General features: G+C 41.0%; 1 protein-coding gene across 2 annotated transcripts in view; it reads left to right on the top strand.

Moving 5' to 3' along the window:
* The window catches only part of PTCHD4 (patched domain containing 4), a 190,798-nt gene that overhangs the window by 409 nt on the left and 174,013 nt on the right, over positions 1 to 16,376 (top strand). Inside the window, exon 2 of one of the 2 annotated variants that reach the window (XM_043907684.1) lies at positions 60 to 471. In XM_043907684.1, coding sequence (XP_043763619.1) covers positions 97 to 471 — 375 coding nt within the window. In that variant the 5' untranslated portion in view covers positions 60 to 96. Of the gene's footprint in view, positions 1 to 45; positions 472 to 16,376 lie in introns of those variants that run through there. The other variant, XM_043907683.1, reaches the window with a different exon arrangement.

The following is a 16,376-nucleotide window of genomic DNA, read 5'->3' as shown; positions in this document are numbered from 1 at the left end:
GGGGCGTGGAGAGAAGAGGGGTAGCCCGGCGCTTACACATGTCACATGTGCTTTTTAAGACGGCCGGGAGCGCCTGCGAGCTGGATTTGGTGGAGGATGCTGCGGCAGGTGCTTCGCAGAGGGCTCCAGTCGTTCTGCCACAGGCTGGGCTTGTGCGTGAGCCGACACCCGGTCTTTTTCCTCACCGTGCCCGCAGTCCTGACCATCACCTTCGGCCTCAGCGCGCTCAACCGCTTCCAGCCCGAGGGCGACCTGGAGCGCCTGGTCGCTCCCAGCCACAGCCTGGCCAAGATCGAGCGCAGCCTGGCCAGCAGCCTTTTCCCCCTGGACCAGTCCAAAAGCCAGCTCTATTCGGACTTACACACCCCCGGGAGGTATGGCAGGGTGATCCTCCTCTCCCCACCCGGGGACAATATTTTGCTCCAGGCTGAGGGGATCCTGCAGACCCACCGAGCCGTGCTGGAAATGAAGGTGAACCACAAGGGCTATAATTATACTTTTTCCCATCTGTGTGTGTTGAGAAATCAGGATAAGAAATGCGTGCTGGATGATATTATTTCAGTGCTAGAGGATCTCAGGCAGGCTGCCGTCTCCAATAAGACAACAGCCAGGGTGCAAGTGAGGTATCCCAACACTAAATTAAAGGTATGCTCCTCCTGCATGCTTCTGCCAATTAAAGAGGCAGCACTTCATTTCTTGCCCTAAACAAGCAAAGAAAATGCAGAGGTCTCATCCTTAAGACTCAGAAGCTGATGCTTCTTTCATTTTGGGGGGGCGGTGGGGAACGATGGGCAACCGAGTGAAGAAAACAGGCAATAAATGGCATGACTAGATATTAAGCAATTCAAAGCCAAACAAATGCCAAAAATGAAAAAAAAAAAAAAATGGACGGAAAAAAAAAAGTTGTTTCTGAGACCCTGCAATTACATCTTTGTTCAGGGTTAATAAATCAGTGAATGGAAGGGGGAGGGGGAATCCTGAACAATTTGGGGGATTTCTTTTCATTTGGGGCTCGATGTATTTCTTATTACTGATTACACATCCCACCTGGTGCCATATCGACCCCTTTACATCTTCAGCCTTGCTTGATTTTGACATGTAGGGAGTTTGTGCTTCGCTGCCCTGCGAGTGTGTGTCTGAAAGCAGTGGGCATGAATGGGTAAGGATTCCAGGAATTATGTGTGTGTGTGTGTTTGCATAGGGAAAGAAGCAGGAATTTTCTCTGTGTGAAAATGGAGATGTGCAGCTAACGGATGTAGTAGTTAGCTGAGCCCTGTTATTTCCTCCCCGCCACACACATAGACCCTAAATCCAAACCAAAGCAAGATTATTATACTAGCCCAATAGCAAAAGGAAAAATTCCACAGTCAGCGAAAGTTGTCTTGAATGATAATTCTGGCATTAAATAGACAGTACTGTTTAAACTCTCAATTCCGATTTTGTTGCTCAAATGAGATTTCTAAACTCATTCCACACTGTCAGGATTGAGCTGCTGCAGGCAATGAGGCATGCAGTCTCCAGGTGACTGAAGTTTCAGGGACAAATGTGACTTCCAAAAGAGTCACTGCACCATTTGTATGCTCAGCCTTGAGCAGCTCAGAGGCTGCACAGTCAAGAATTCCCAAGGCAGGTGTTTCCCAAGAAGAAAGAATTTTCTTTCTTCTAATGTGTATGAGGATGTGTGTGTGCTTCTAGGGAAATCATGGAATAGAAGTGATCCCAGTGTCAATGAATGGGTGGCCAGATATAGGAAATTGCTAATGTTTCTATTAATTTATTTGATACAATCAGCATCTGTACACAATTTAGAAAAATAAATTTCTCAGGATTTTTGAGGTAAAGGGCTCTTTTTCCTGAATTGAAGAAGTTAATGCACTTGGAAACTAGGGATTCCTCAGAAAATCCCATAACCTGCCTCCTTTTAACATATTGCCCTTGTTTATGGATCCAGAGGCTGACAAGGTTTCAGCCCCTTGATCGCAGGAGCAATCCCTTGGGGTTTAGTGAGACTAGACAGATGATTCATTAGCTTGAAGTCTAGGTAAGGGCTTGCCTGCCTCACACTTATTGAAGGGAGCATGATGAATAGATGTGGTCGGGTTGCATGCTTTTCATTTCCCAGACCCTTTGCCATCAACATTATTGCTTGCTCAAGAGAAGGATGTGGTGAAGAGGTGATCTTCTTCACCTCCAGATAGTCTTTAACTGAGTTCTTTCCTATGTCAAACATCGGGTGTAAAGAAAGATTTGAAATTGTGACATATTTAAATTTCAATTTGTTTTCCCTATTTGAAGCAAGTTTGCAGTTTATTAATATGCAGTCTTAATTGAGCCCCTTATTTACTTTAGTCAGCAGTACTCTCCAGATGTAAGGGCTCTGTCCAATCAGCCACCATGGGCATTTTGTTTATCCAGCAATATCATTCTGATATGCACTGTACAAACTCCTAAGGTCTCTAATTCACCTCTTTAATAATGACTGACTGTACTCCTGTGATTTACTGGGTGCTCTTCTAGGCACATGGGACAAGTCTGGAGCAAGAAAAGCAAAGTTCTTACCCTCAGGGGTCTTAATCATAGATGTCAATGTCCTTCCTTTGATTATCTGTAAGCAGGGACTCTAATCTTTGGATCCAGAGGTGTTCCATCTAAACTTTCTGGCTGATTGGTTGGTTCATCTACATCTTGATAGGAACCAATGGATAATCATAAAAGAATGGAGTAGTTGATTACAAAGGGCTATGTAGTACTAGTGGAATTATTCTGCTAACCATAATAAGAACAGGAGAATTATACACTGGCTGTCTGATCTGTAAAGTCCCTTTTCTGCTATATTCTATCAATAATATCAATGTGTCCTCCAGTGCATTGGCTTGACTCTTTCTGTGTGCAGTCAGTGGGGTCCTTAAGCTATTTTTGGGTAAATGAATTATTTCAGAATCTTCTGAGAGGAGTGGGCTTTCCTGGTAGCTCAGATGGTAAAGAATCTGCCTGCAATGCAGGAGAGCCGGGTTCAATCCCCAAGTTGGGAAGATCCCCTGGAAAAGAGAATGACAACTAACTCCAGGATTCTCGCCTGGAGAATTCCTTGGACATACCATGGGGTCCCAAAGAATTGGACATGACTGAGCGACTAACACTTTCACTTTCTGAGAGCAGTGGATTCTCTGAAGCATCCAGATGGAATATCACACATGCTAATGTAATATAAAGTACAACTGGTGGAATTCCAGGGATACCTAGAATCCTATCAGAGTCTCCAGGGACTTTCAGGTGAAGAACTCCCTCACACAGAGTTAAGTGAGATGGCCCTTTGTTTTGTTTATATGTGACATGGAAATGATTTTAATCCATACATGACAGTGATGCTCAAAGAATGTCCCTAGGATGCTGACCCTTAGTAAACTTCGAGAACTTCTGGTGTATGATATTTGAGAGAAATTTTATATTCACAGTTTTTGGCCCTTTAATTAGTGTTGCTTTCATCTGTTACACTTGGGTCACCAATCTTCCCAACTCTGGCCGGTATGGAAAATTTCAGTGCTGGATAATGCCATTGGTGGACAGAGAATCAATAGTTGAGGGAAAAGGCAAAATAAATAGCAGGGGCAGGATGGTGTGAATAGGAACTGGCAGTCTCCTGACATAAAAAGAGCAGTAGGTCAGAGCCTGGAGAAGTCTGAAGATGTATAAACATTGATTGACAGAAAGCTTAGGTTATGACAATTGGAAAGACATCTTCCAAATATTATTAAGACACCCAAGTAGTTCTGAGCACAGAAAGGTTTAGAACTTCTGATAAACATGATTATCTTGACAAGGTGATCCAGACAGGCAGGAACACAGGAAGTTGCTACTATGGAATTCTAAAGAGAGGCTCAGATAAAGCTGATATGAAAAAAGGAGCAGTCAGCTTAGAATCCTACAAAAGAAACATACACATTTTCAAAAGCTGTGTAGGAAAGGTGCCAGGATTGGAAATCCCTACACCTATGTAATACAAACTCTACAATTGTGCCTGTCATTATCATCTTTATGTTACTATATTCCTGAGTAGGCACAAAGGTCAAGTCTTATATTCCTTCTGTACTATTCACATCCCCCCAACCCAACCTGTACATTTCTATGCAGGCAGTATTTACATCATTGATTAGTCTATTGACTAATATGTTCATTTATACTGCAACATCACAAAGCTGTTATCAACCTTCACACCTCTATGATGTGCTTTTACTTTAAAGATATTCTGTATACTCTCCAGATTTCTGTAAATTTTTTGACCCTACTAATTCAGGGGCCATTTTTTCCCACCTATTTAAGCATACATATTGTATAAATTGATACAGTGTAGCCTGGCTGAATTTTGAAATTGAACACATAGTGTTGGAACCAGTCTCCTGATTAAAATGAAACAGGCACTCAAAATCCTTAAGCAAGGACTGCTCTGGACTCCAAAAAATATTGTCATTATAATTCAAGGGGCTCAGGTGGTTACAGGTAATATTTCCTTACTTCTTAGGTAGGCCATGATGACCTCACTTTTCCATCTGGCTAGTTCTAAGAAAGTACTAACTTCCATATGTCCCTGTTTCCTTAATTTTGCCACTGAAAAAGGCCAAGTAATGAAGAAGCAGAAAAATGTGGTCCATGGCAAATGGTAAGAAAGAAGTGAAGCAATCCCCTGCAGCCTGTCTTCCCCATTAAATTCCATTAATACATACCTCTGAATAGATGTTTAAGTGAAGTATGTATTTTCCAAGGTACCACATTTAAGAAGAGGAACAAAGATGGATTTTCCTGCTTCTTAAAAGAGTGTTTCTCTGGGCACATTTTGAGTACATCTTCCTAATTTGGAAACTGTTGCCATTAATTATTTAGTTCCAATCTCAATGGAAAGGCAATTTAAGCCAACATGGAAAGTAAAAAACAAGCATTACTTTTAAAGATTTCCAAGAAAATCTATTTCATAGACTCCTTTCCCTAATTCATCCTAAAACCTTGAAAACTAGCTATGTCAGGATCTTCTCTTAGATTTAAGTTTGCATTCCTGATTCTCTCTCTTAATAATGGAAAAAAATCACTACCTTATTGAATGCTTTGTTTGTGTCTTAACTGATGTGGTATTTCATACACAGCATGTCATTTTTGCAAGCTTATGAGTCAGGAAGAATATTTTTCTTCCCATTTTATGAGTTGGGAACCTAAACCTAAAGACCAGGAGATTAAGTAAATTTTAAGAGGTCCCCATGGTAGTTCATGTTGGAGCTTGGCTTTAAATCCAGGTCTGTCTGACACTGAAGTTTATATTTTTAACCATGAATACTGTATGAATACTGTATAAATAAGGTCCTTGCATATCCTGCACCTTTCTCTGTAACAGCAACCCCTTGTATTAAGGAAGAACTAGGGCTGTAACTCCCAAGCCATCTCAGATCCACACTGTGTCCACTGCTCTTTCATACCAGTCCCCTTGCTTACTGGAGAGACCAGCCCAGATGAAGGTATAATGAAGCTTCTCTTCCCTTACTAACCCACAGGGAGTGATGCTTCCAGGCTGGGTAAACTCTGATGTTGACCCAGGTGCTGCAGGGGTAAAATATCTGTCTGCCAATGCAAAAGACACAGGGTTCGACCCCCAGGTCTGGAAGATCCCCTGAAGGAGGAAATGGCAACGGACTCAGGATTCTTGCCTGGAGAAGTCCATGGACAGAGGAGCCTGGCGGGCTACAGTCCATGGGATCGCAAATAGTCGGACACGACTGAGCAGATAGTATCTGTCTACCATTCATGTTGTGCATGGATTTGCCACAACTTAACAGATTCCTTACCAACATGTGAGTTCACCTTTCATATTATTTCACATCAACTCAGAACAAACTAATGATCCAATGAGAGTGGGGAAGCCTGACAGGTGACCGAGTTCCGGGCCAGGGTCTTATGTGCCAGACAGGCTTGAGTCCTTCTGTTTTAAATTGGCATCAGGAAAAAGAATTGATGAGATATCATGGGATAATACAATGCAGACTAAATTGAGAAATATTCAGGAGACCTGAGTTCTGACCCCAGTTCTCTAAAGACCAGTTATGTGACGTTGGACAAGTCTCATCACCAATCTGTGCTTCAAGCTCTGGGATTTCTCTGTGACATTCCACCGTGCCATAGATAAATACCATTGCAGTGGATCTGGGGGTATATTCTAGAATATTTCTTCTCTGGGGTGAAGTAGATGTCTTGATTAGTTAGATTTGAACTATGTTGTTAAGCAATAGTGATAGTTTCCTAACTAAATAGTTGTACATATATTTCCAAGTCACTGTATCAGGATCAGTTCAGGCATTAAACTTTTCTGAGCAACCAGGTGGGCAAAAATCTTGCCTGGTATTGGGACACAGATTCTGCTCTTTGGCTTCAACAAAGACCTACTTTAAACTAAATTAAGCACATTTTAGAATGTTCTTTTCATGCTTCTTTCCGTAGTTCTGGAATTTAAGGATTAAGGTAGAATTTTTTAGAAAGTAGAGAAATGATTTTCTCCATTCTAATTTTCTTACCCTCAGCTGAGCTGATTTAGTGCTTCAGAACCACCAAGGGCTTGAGGTGGGAAGAAGTCAAAACGACACACAGAACAAGACGGAAGTATAGGAGAGCCTAGAGCCATGTATGCCCCCTAAACAAGGAAAAAAACAAACATTTCTTTGTTCTTACTGCTCTTAAGCATTGCTTTAAGCAATACTTAAATTTAATAGCTTTCTCCTTAACCTTTTCTACTTTAATGCTATTGTAACTGAAACAAGCTATGCTGTTGTGCTTTTCAAAATATATTGTGTTAGGAGAATATTTTCATTTTAATCCATTAGTCCTCACAGCATGATAGGGCTTTCCTGGTGGCTCAGATGGTAAAGAATCCACCTGCAATGCAGGAGACTGGGGTTCGATCCCTGAGTTGGGAAGGATCCCCTGGGAAAGGGAATGGCTACCCACTCCAGTATTCTTGCCTGGAGAAATGTCTACTGGACACGATTGGAACACATTGCTTTTATCTCAGTTTAGAGTTGATCCGTCATCAGATGTGCATACCTATTCCAGATACATCCAAACATTTCTTCACATGCTCAATATGAGCATTTTTAAAGGAGAAATTTGGAAATTCCAAGATTCTGGATTTGCACGAGACAGCTGTAGATTAAACAGCAGGTCTGTTTCTTCCCTAACTTAGTTCAACAGACAGATGAAGCCCCCTCCGCATGGAGGAGTCATGGAAGTAACTCCTATCTGTGGATTGTTTCTGCCAGGCTGCTGGGGGACAGCAAGACAGCTATCACAGCCCTGGCACCCAGAAGCATTACGGCAATGCTTCTGACTTAAAAGCGTGCCAAGCTGCATTGTAAGCTACAGAATTAATTTCTTTTTGTTTCTAAAACCTTGTTCCTCAAAGTGTTGTGTTTGGACCAGTGGTATCAGCATCCCTGGGGGAACTCACTGGGAATGGAAATATCCCAGGTCTCACACCACAGACCTACTGACCAGAACCTGTGTTTTAACCAGCTCCCCAGGTGATTCATAGGCCCCTGAGAGTTTGGGAAGCTCAAGTCTCAGATGCAAGGTTGACATTAGTGTTCCTTATTCACAGCTTTGAAGTCACGGGTGTCGACTTAGACCAAAAACACCCTAAGAAAATTCAGTAATGAGCACGCACCCATCTCATGTAGACGTGTGATAGAGACATTAGAGAAATGCCTCGAGAATTATCAAGGAGCTAGTCCACACAGAAAGGCTCACCCTTCTCCTCTGTGGTTGGGCCTGTCACCTGGTTGAGCTTAAAGCCTATTACTGTTGGTCAATATTTTCCAAAAACGTTGAAATTAAATCTAAACGTGTCTTTTAAGAAAAAAAATCAGCAGCGTTTTTCTCAAGCCTCTTTGCGATTAGTTTACAACAGTAGCAGCATTAAGCCCTCATTAGCCTAATCATGTTAATATTATCTGGGCGCACAAGGCATAGGAGCTATACATAGGCACAAGGGTATTTGGGGAAAGCGAAACACAAAATTAGAGTGGAGCGGGTTATTGAAGTGGCTTTGCAATCCATGCCTTTCTCAGACAGGATTATTACGGCAGAGCCATTCATTGAAATCAAGGCTCATTCTCTGTAATTCAGGGAAATTCAGGGCCTCTGAAAGGTACCTGATGAGCAGCACTTAAAATGAACGAGTCTGTTTAGTTACAGGCTTTGCGTTGGAACAGCCGATGTTTTCCCTTCAGAGTTCCCCTCCCTACAAAGAGAGGCTTCATCTGGGCCACGCTTACTTCCTCTGTTATCTCAAGGGCTAAAGGCAGAGGATGACTCAGCTTCTGGAAAACAGAAACCTGTTTAAAGGGTTCTTAGAACTTCAGGAGAGTCTGAAAGCAGTTCCAGGTGTTCAAGGTAGATGGAGGCTTGCCTGGACATTGAGCGCTCAGCCTCAAAGTTCTCTCTGCCCTTGGAACATTCAGGTCTGTTCTCCCACCTCACCAGGCTTCTTGATTACGTGGAGGAAGAGAATGTTCAGTTCTGATGGTCACTGTGGGTCATACTAAAGTAGGTGAGGTGCACGTTAGACTCCAAGCCATTCAACGATAGTTATACCTATGGCTGATACATATTGAGATTTGACAGAAAACAACCAAAATTCTGTAAAGCAGTTATCCTTCAAAATAAATAAATTTTAAAAAGCCATTCAACTGATGTAACAGAATGTGTCTGCTCCGTGCCACGCCCTGTGATGGGTGCCGGAGACTGAGTGAAGAGCAAAAAGAGACGGGATGCGTGACCCTCCAGGAGCTTGAGTCTAATACAAAAGACCAAAAGCAGCTAAATTTTTCATTACAGATTATCACAGAGGAAAATGGCCTGGTGCTGTGAGAGGGGAAATTTCATGGACAGAGGAGCTTGGCGGGCTACAGTCCATGGGGTCACAAAGAGTCTCACGACTGAGGACACACACCAGCTGTGAGAGGAAGATACCAAGTCATGGGCTCTTCCTTTCTTGAGGAAGGAACCGTGAGCTGATGTCGAGCTTAGATGGTGGAAGCAAGAGTAGGAAGAGTAGGACCTAGTACCTTAGGTACATTGAATGAAAGCCACTGTGGATGGAAGTAAAACGTTGTCGTGGTGAAGGTACTAAGGTCTGTGTTGAGAATTTCTTAAGAGTTGGTATCACACAATTTAGATCAAGATCTGTGAAGCCTGATAATCCAGTTTACATCTTTACTCTGTTCCGTTAGCTCTATGACTTTGTTCAGATGTTTAAACTTCTCTGTAACTCAGTTCTGTTAAGTAAGTGTATGATACTTAAAGAAGGGCTTCTCAAATTCTCATTGTCATCTGGAGATCTTGATAAAAATGCGGATTCTGATTTAGTAAGTCTGGGATGGAGTGAAATTCTACATTTCTAGCAAGCTGAGGCCTCTGGTCCTTGAACCACACTGAGCAGGAAGAGTATAAGCACTTAGAACAGTATCTGATTCTTTGCAAACTCTTAACAAGTGCTCTCAGCTTAGCTCTTCGAGCATTGATATTCTTCTCTTATTCAGAATTGGTTAATTGATTTTTCTTGTGAACTCTTTTTTTAAATTTATCTTTTATTGAAGTATAGCTGAATTGCAATGTGTTATTTACTACTGTACAACAAAGTGGCTCAGTAATAATATATATATTCTTTTTCATGTTTTTTCTATTATGCTTTATCACAGGATATTGAATATAGTTTCCCATGCTGTACAATAGGACCTTGTTTATCCATTCCGTATATAGCATTTTGCATGTGCTAATCCCAAACTCCCATTTCAACCTTCTCCCACTTTCCTCCCCCTTGACAACCACCAGTCCATTCTCTAGAGTGAACTCTTGATTAGATGAAAATCTTTTTGTTTCGGTCCTCAAAACTGAAAATGTTTCTATCCTATTATAGTCATTGCTGTTTCCTTAGTAAGTAGAGTATGACAGGCGTAGATTCCTCTGATTTTTGCTCCAAAGAACTTGAGCCGCCTTCATTCTGAATGTGACATGTCTTTGCTAAGGACAGTAAAGGACAAATAAGGAAACTGTGAGACCTTGGTTTCAGTGCCCACTGGGTCTGGAAATATCTCAGAAGCTGTATATTCCTGTCACTTTCAGCACAGCTAGCCTTCACCCCTTTCTCCCCTCTGGGTTTCTGTGACATTCTCATTCTCCTCTTATATCTCTGATGGTTCTCTGCTTCTTACTGGCTGACTCCCCTCGCTGCTTCCATAGTTAGAATTATTCCCATGGAGCAGTCTTTTTCCTGTTGTGTTCTCTCAATATTCTCATTCAAGCCAAACATCAGTTCTGTTCCATGTCTATAACTCTTTGAATGGCATCTCTATTCTGTCGTTTACTCAGTCACTCTGATTAACTCTTCCCTTCCCTCGACTCCCACCCAACCGAGACATATAAACAGTAGGAGCTGATTCATTCTAGGCCAAGATGGCCCTTAGTTCAATAGCATCCCGATCGCCTGAAAGCTTGTTAGAAATGCGCATTCTTGGACCTCGTTCCAGATCTGCTGAAACTGAGGATCGGGTCCCACAAGCCCTCCAGGTGCTTCTGATTCCTGCCGAAGTATGAAAACTTCTCTCCTGCAGAAGAGATGTTCAGTCTTGGCTGAGTGTAAGAATCACGAGGGGAGCTTTAAGAATGTTGATGTGGGGATCTCATCTCCAGAGATTCTTAGTCAAGAGGTGGCATGGACCCTGAAATTTTTAAAATCTCCTCTGGTGATTAATATAATGGATTACCAAGGTTGAAGACTAAGTTCTCCTTTTCAAATGTATTTTCCTTTTCTTTCTTACTGTCTCTCCCTTGGGTTTTCATTGCCTTGTACCTGTTATATCTAGGCAATAATCTAATCTCTATCACATGATTCCTCACACCTGGAAGCTAACCTGTGTAATAGGGTCATTCACAGTTCTTGATAATATTTTCCTCTGACCAAATCCTGCAAGAGTTTCTCATTACCTAGAGAAGAAATAGCAAACTCCTGACCATAGCCATTGAGAACTTTGCTTAGCCAGGCCTCCAATTTGAAACTTGAAGTTTCAGGTTGCAGTACATCTTATGCAGCAGCCAAACCAGAGCAAACCCACCCTGAATTTTCCTGTTTTCTTACCTTCATTCATAATTCAGAAAAGGTTCCTTTGGCTTGGAATTTCTTTCACACTGTCACATTCACATCTCTTAAAAGATGTTTTTTCCATGGAACTTCTCCAAAGTGACTCCAAAGGTAGAAACCACTTTTATACACTTTAAGAGGTGCTTTGATGGCAATTTCCTTAATCACACTCTAACTTGTATTATAAACTTTTAAGAAGTCTTTGTTAAACTGTATGTGCCTGATGAGCTAGTAGGGCTGGTGGCTTTCACTACATACATTGATCTGCCTACATGGAGCCAGCTGGTATGTGGGCAACCAAGGAAACAGAATAAAAAGCCCATCCCAGTCAGCCTCCCCTTCTACCAGTTCAGTTCAGTTGCTCATTCATGTCCGACTCTTTACATCCCCATGGACTGCAGCACACCAGGCCTCCCTGTCCATTGAATCTTGCTCAGATTCATGTCCATCGAGTTGGTGATGCCTTCCATCCATCTAATCCCCTGTCATCCCCTTCCCCTTCTATGGCTGTGCCTAAACCTTAAAGAGAGATAGCTACTGGTGAAGTCATTGAAAATTGCCTCTCTGAGTAGTCCTGAGATGCATGAGGCTCAAGCAAGATGTTTGGGGCTTAGGAAACAAGGGGCCACCGGAATAGGGAGAGTCTTTCTCCACCTGGACACCGTACACGCGTGACTGCAGCTCAGGAGAGCCTGCAGGGACGCGGCTTGAACACCTGGTAGGGTTCCCAGATTTAGCAAATAAAAATACAGGACATCCAGTTAAATTTGAATTTGGGGTAAACATAAATTTACGTTTTTGGTATAAGTATGTTCTAAATATTGCATTCTTCACTTATCTGAAATTCAGATTTAACTAGGCGTCCTGTATTTTTTCTGGCAGCGTAGCACAGTGGGAACTCACTGAATCCCATCTGAAGACCCACGCACAGACTTTCAGAATGTCAGGGGACTAGCACCCGTTCTAATGCACAGGAGTCACCATCAGCCAGGGGGCCAAAGAGCAGAGCGTGAAAGCCAATTTGGGAAATAATAAAGATATTAGGGGCTTCCCAGGTGGTGCTAGTGGTAAAGAACCTGCCTGCCAGTGCAGGAGGTGTAAGAGACGAAGGCTCGATCCCTGAGTTGGGAAGATCCCGTGGAGAAGGGTGTTGCAACCTTCTCCAGTATTCTTGGCTGGAGAATCCTATGGACAGAGGAGCCTGACAGGCTACAGTTCATGGGATGGCACAGAGTCAGCCATGACTGAAGTGACTTAGCACAACACAGCACAAAGATATTCTAAGGACCCCCAGAATGGGTAAAAGTTTTCAGGTGCCACAGTTTCTGTCTTATTCAAGTAGGGATGCAAGCAGATGAAATTTAAGTTCCTTTTGATATGACTTCATATGTGTGTTCTGTCCTGAGGAAGCGTAACTTACACTGGTCGTTTTAATAGTTCCAAGTCTTCATTTGCTAGTGAAATGAAAACTGAATGGATAAATGAAAGAAATCTGTTCAAAAGTGCACTAAATAAATATTCCATTTAGAAGATGTCTTTTGTTTTCTATTTTATCTATGAGAAGATGAAAATATTTATACATAAGTGGAACTATAATTAAAGAAACTAAGTTATAAGATAAATAAGTCTTGGGAGTACAAGTGTGCAGCATAGTGACTATAGTTAGCAATGCTCTATTGTATATTTGAAGGTTACTGAAACAAGGATGTTGACTAATGCAGTATTCAAACAAAGCAAATCATTAAATTGTATACCTAAAACTAATACAGTGTGATGTCACATCTATCTCAAATTTTAAAAATTTAAAAAAGAAAAAAAAAACTGCCCACATTTGCCACAACCATACCTATATTGAAAACATCAATGTATGATACATAAAATAATTTCGGTCAATAGTATGGTTTCAGAAGACTTTTGTTTGCTTCTTTTTAAAAAGGGTCCCTCAATTACTGAATTTTGAGAATCATTAGATTGGAGAGAGGGATATTTATTTAGCTACCCATGCTAAATGTAGGACTGAGAGTATCATAAGCAGAAATTCATCTTTCTTAGTGCTCAAATGGTAAAGAATCTGCCTGCAATGCTCAAGACCCAGGTTTGATTCCTGGATCAGGAAGATCCCCTGGAGAAGGGAATGGCTACCCACTCCAGTGTTCTTGCCTGGAGAATCCCATGGACAGAGGAGCCTGGCAGACCATAGTCCACGGGGTCGCCAAGAATCGGACATGTCTGAGAGACTGACACTTTCACGCTTTCTAAGTAGAAATATAAAAGTCTTAACATGTAAAGTAAGAGACTTTATCGTTTCTATTCATGTGATTGTAAAGAGTGAAATTGATTTCTTAAAACTAAGGGAATTGGTTAAAGAAGTGAAGAGCAGAGGTCCTGTGTCAGAAAGAAAGGGAGGGAGGGAGAAAGAAAATAGATGATGCAGCAGGTTAGTGAAAATTTGTTCAATGAGAATATTAGCAAGCCAAAGCTAAACCCCTGGACAGGATCGGTTACCCTTTCTGTGTATGAAATGCAGCATTAAAATCAAAGATGAAGCATGCTCTTAAATGTCTGTGCCACAGCATGAAGCACATGGGCTATTTAGAACCCTTCTTATTTTTCTTTAAGATCATCATTTTTTTTTTAATAATTAGATATGTTTTTATTGGGCTGTTGTTATCCTCTCTTGTGACATATGTTCCACTCAGAAAAATAACAGTCTTTAAAAAAGGATCATTTGAACAAAACTGCTAAAATTACCCTCAAAAATAATTTAAAAATGGGTAGTGAGTCCCCCATCCCTGCAGTGATAAACTTTCTGTTTGTAATTTATCTGCAAGTCACCTTTTATTTGTAAAGCAAGAAATCACCATCCTGTTGTATATTTTAATCAATTTTTTGGGGGGTAAACTTATATAATTACATATGTATAGTGAAAGTGAAGTCACTCAGTCTTGTCCGACTCTTTGTGACCCCATGGACTATAGCCTACCAGGCTCCTCCATCCATGGGATTTTCCAGGCAAGAGTACTGGAGTGGGTTGCCATTGCCTTCTTCATTACATATGTATATATGTACATATATTCTTTTTTTTTTTTTCTTCTCATTTCACTTCTTGCTTAGAAAGAAATGGGAAGGACTTCCCTGGTGATGCAGAGGGCGCCGGTTCAACACCCTGGTCGGAGAACTAAGATCCCACATGCCTCCTGGCCAAAAGACCAAAACCTAAAACAGAAGCAATATTGTAAAAGAAATGGGCGAAAAGTCTAGAGCGTCATTTCTCCCTTCCCGGGATCCAGCTCTTCTTGCACAATGCAGTTTGGGGGATGATTTCTCTAGAGCAGACTCCTGGGTGGGCAAGGCAGAGCCTGAACAACGAGCGGGAGGTTAGGGTCAGTGGGGCCCGAGTAAGTGCCCCTGGAGACCGACACCCTGCTAAGCTCCCCGGGGGCGTGAGGAGCTCAATGGCTGTTCTAGTTTAATGACCCCTTTTTTGTAGATCAAGCATACCTCTCTAAGGGAATAGCACACAAAACTGCTACTAGCTGCTCGACTTTATTATCATTACATTCTTTTCAACCATTGTTCCTTTGGGGATTATTTTTAAGGGCTTAGATCCTTTCTAGGCTATGAAACTTTAGACATCTTTTATCAACTGATCACATCAGCATGTCTCTTGCTAAACAATGTTCACTTACATTTTTAGTTAATTTATCTCAAAATGTTGTTTATAAACTGAGGTTACCCTACTTGTCTTCCTGGCAGAAAAAAATATTTTCGTAGTTGATAACTACATTGACATAAGATTTTTACTTCCCTTCTTGCTCTCAGCTCTGCATTCTTAAGTTATTGATGATGTTAAAGTTATAAGCATTGACAGTGTGGCCCATTTAGCTTAAAACAGCATTTTTTTTTTAAATTGAGGTGGGTCATAGTTGTTAATGGATTGAGGTGGGGGAGGCTCTGATTGAGCCCCTCTTTTGAAATTATTAAATAATGATGAAGAGGGTAGTAAAAAGGAAATAGATCTATATGTGAATCTAATTCTATCATTTATTACTGTATGACCTTAGATGTGTTATTTAATGTTTTTGTCCCAGTTTTTCTATGTAAAAATGTATTATTAATATTTTTTACATGACACTAAAAGTATTTTTAGTATCTGCTCTCCATATTTTGAAATTTTCAGACACTTAGTGGTTTAATAAATTGTAACTTTTTAATCTAAATCAGCATCAAATCAACATCATAAAAACACCAAGTGAAAACTTGCTCACAATCCTACTGACCAATTTTATAAACAATTGATTTCTAGTCTTTAACTGTGAAGTACATAGATGCTATATAGAGTTCATGTCTTTCTTGAGACTGTTAAATTTTTCCATAAAAATTTACATAATTATTATTTTTTGTAGCTCAAAAGCCTGGCAAGTGATTATAGCATAATTTACTTAATTGTTCATTTACTGTTATCTTGAGAGTAGACTAGGGCTGTTTTTGGAGCTGATTTCCACATTCCTTAGCAGACAAAAGGAAGAAAGCAAAATATTCTGGCTTGTCAACAGAAGCTGGAGAAAAAGAGCATTTTCTTAAGTGATTTAAAATGTTGCTTTCGTAAGTGTATGCACTTATGCAAGCACGATACAAATTTAGGTCAACAAGTTCCAGGGGAGCAGGTGTCCCAAGAAAAACCTTGAATAGAAATTAGAAGGACCTGATTTATTTATAGACCAACTACAAAATGCTGTAAATTGCTTTGTTAAGGACCACATCCAAGAGTAAGCTTATAAGAGTACCATGTGGCTTGTCCTATTACAAAGTAATTTTTAGTGCTTTTCATTTGGTATATAGCTCAATGATTCTCAAAAGGAACACTTCAGGAACTTTCCTATTAAATGATGTCTAGGTCCCTTCCTCAGACCAACTGAATCAGAATCTCTGGAGAAGGGGCCTGAGAATTGGTGTTTTCTTAAGCTCTTTGTATGATCCTAGTGGATACCCTGATTCTCAGGTTGAGAAACACTGAGAGACCTTAAACCAGAAAAAGATCCCCCTGTCCTACTCACCTTCTTTACAGATTCGTAGGATGAAAAGATAAGGGAATGATATCGCTTCCTTTGACCCTCCACTTCCAAGTTGTAATCTGGGGTCTCAAAAAAGAGAGCATTTGCCTAGACACAATCAATCACAGTACCATTTCCTTGGCACGTAAGCT

This window comes from Cervus elaphus, chromosome 7 (assembly GCF_910594005.1).
Source record: "Cervus elaphus chromosome 7, mCerEla1.1, whole genome shotgun sequence".
Classification (NCBI taxonomy): domain Eukaryota; kingdom Metazoa; phylum Chordata; class Mammalia; order Artiodactyla; family Cervidae; genus Cervus; species Cervus elaphus.
Note: the sequence above shows the minus strand (reverse complement) of the source record. Positions and strands in the feature narration are given on the sequence as shown.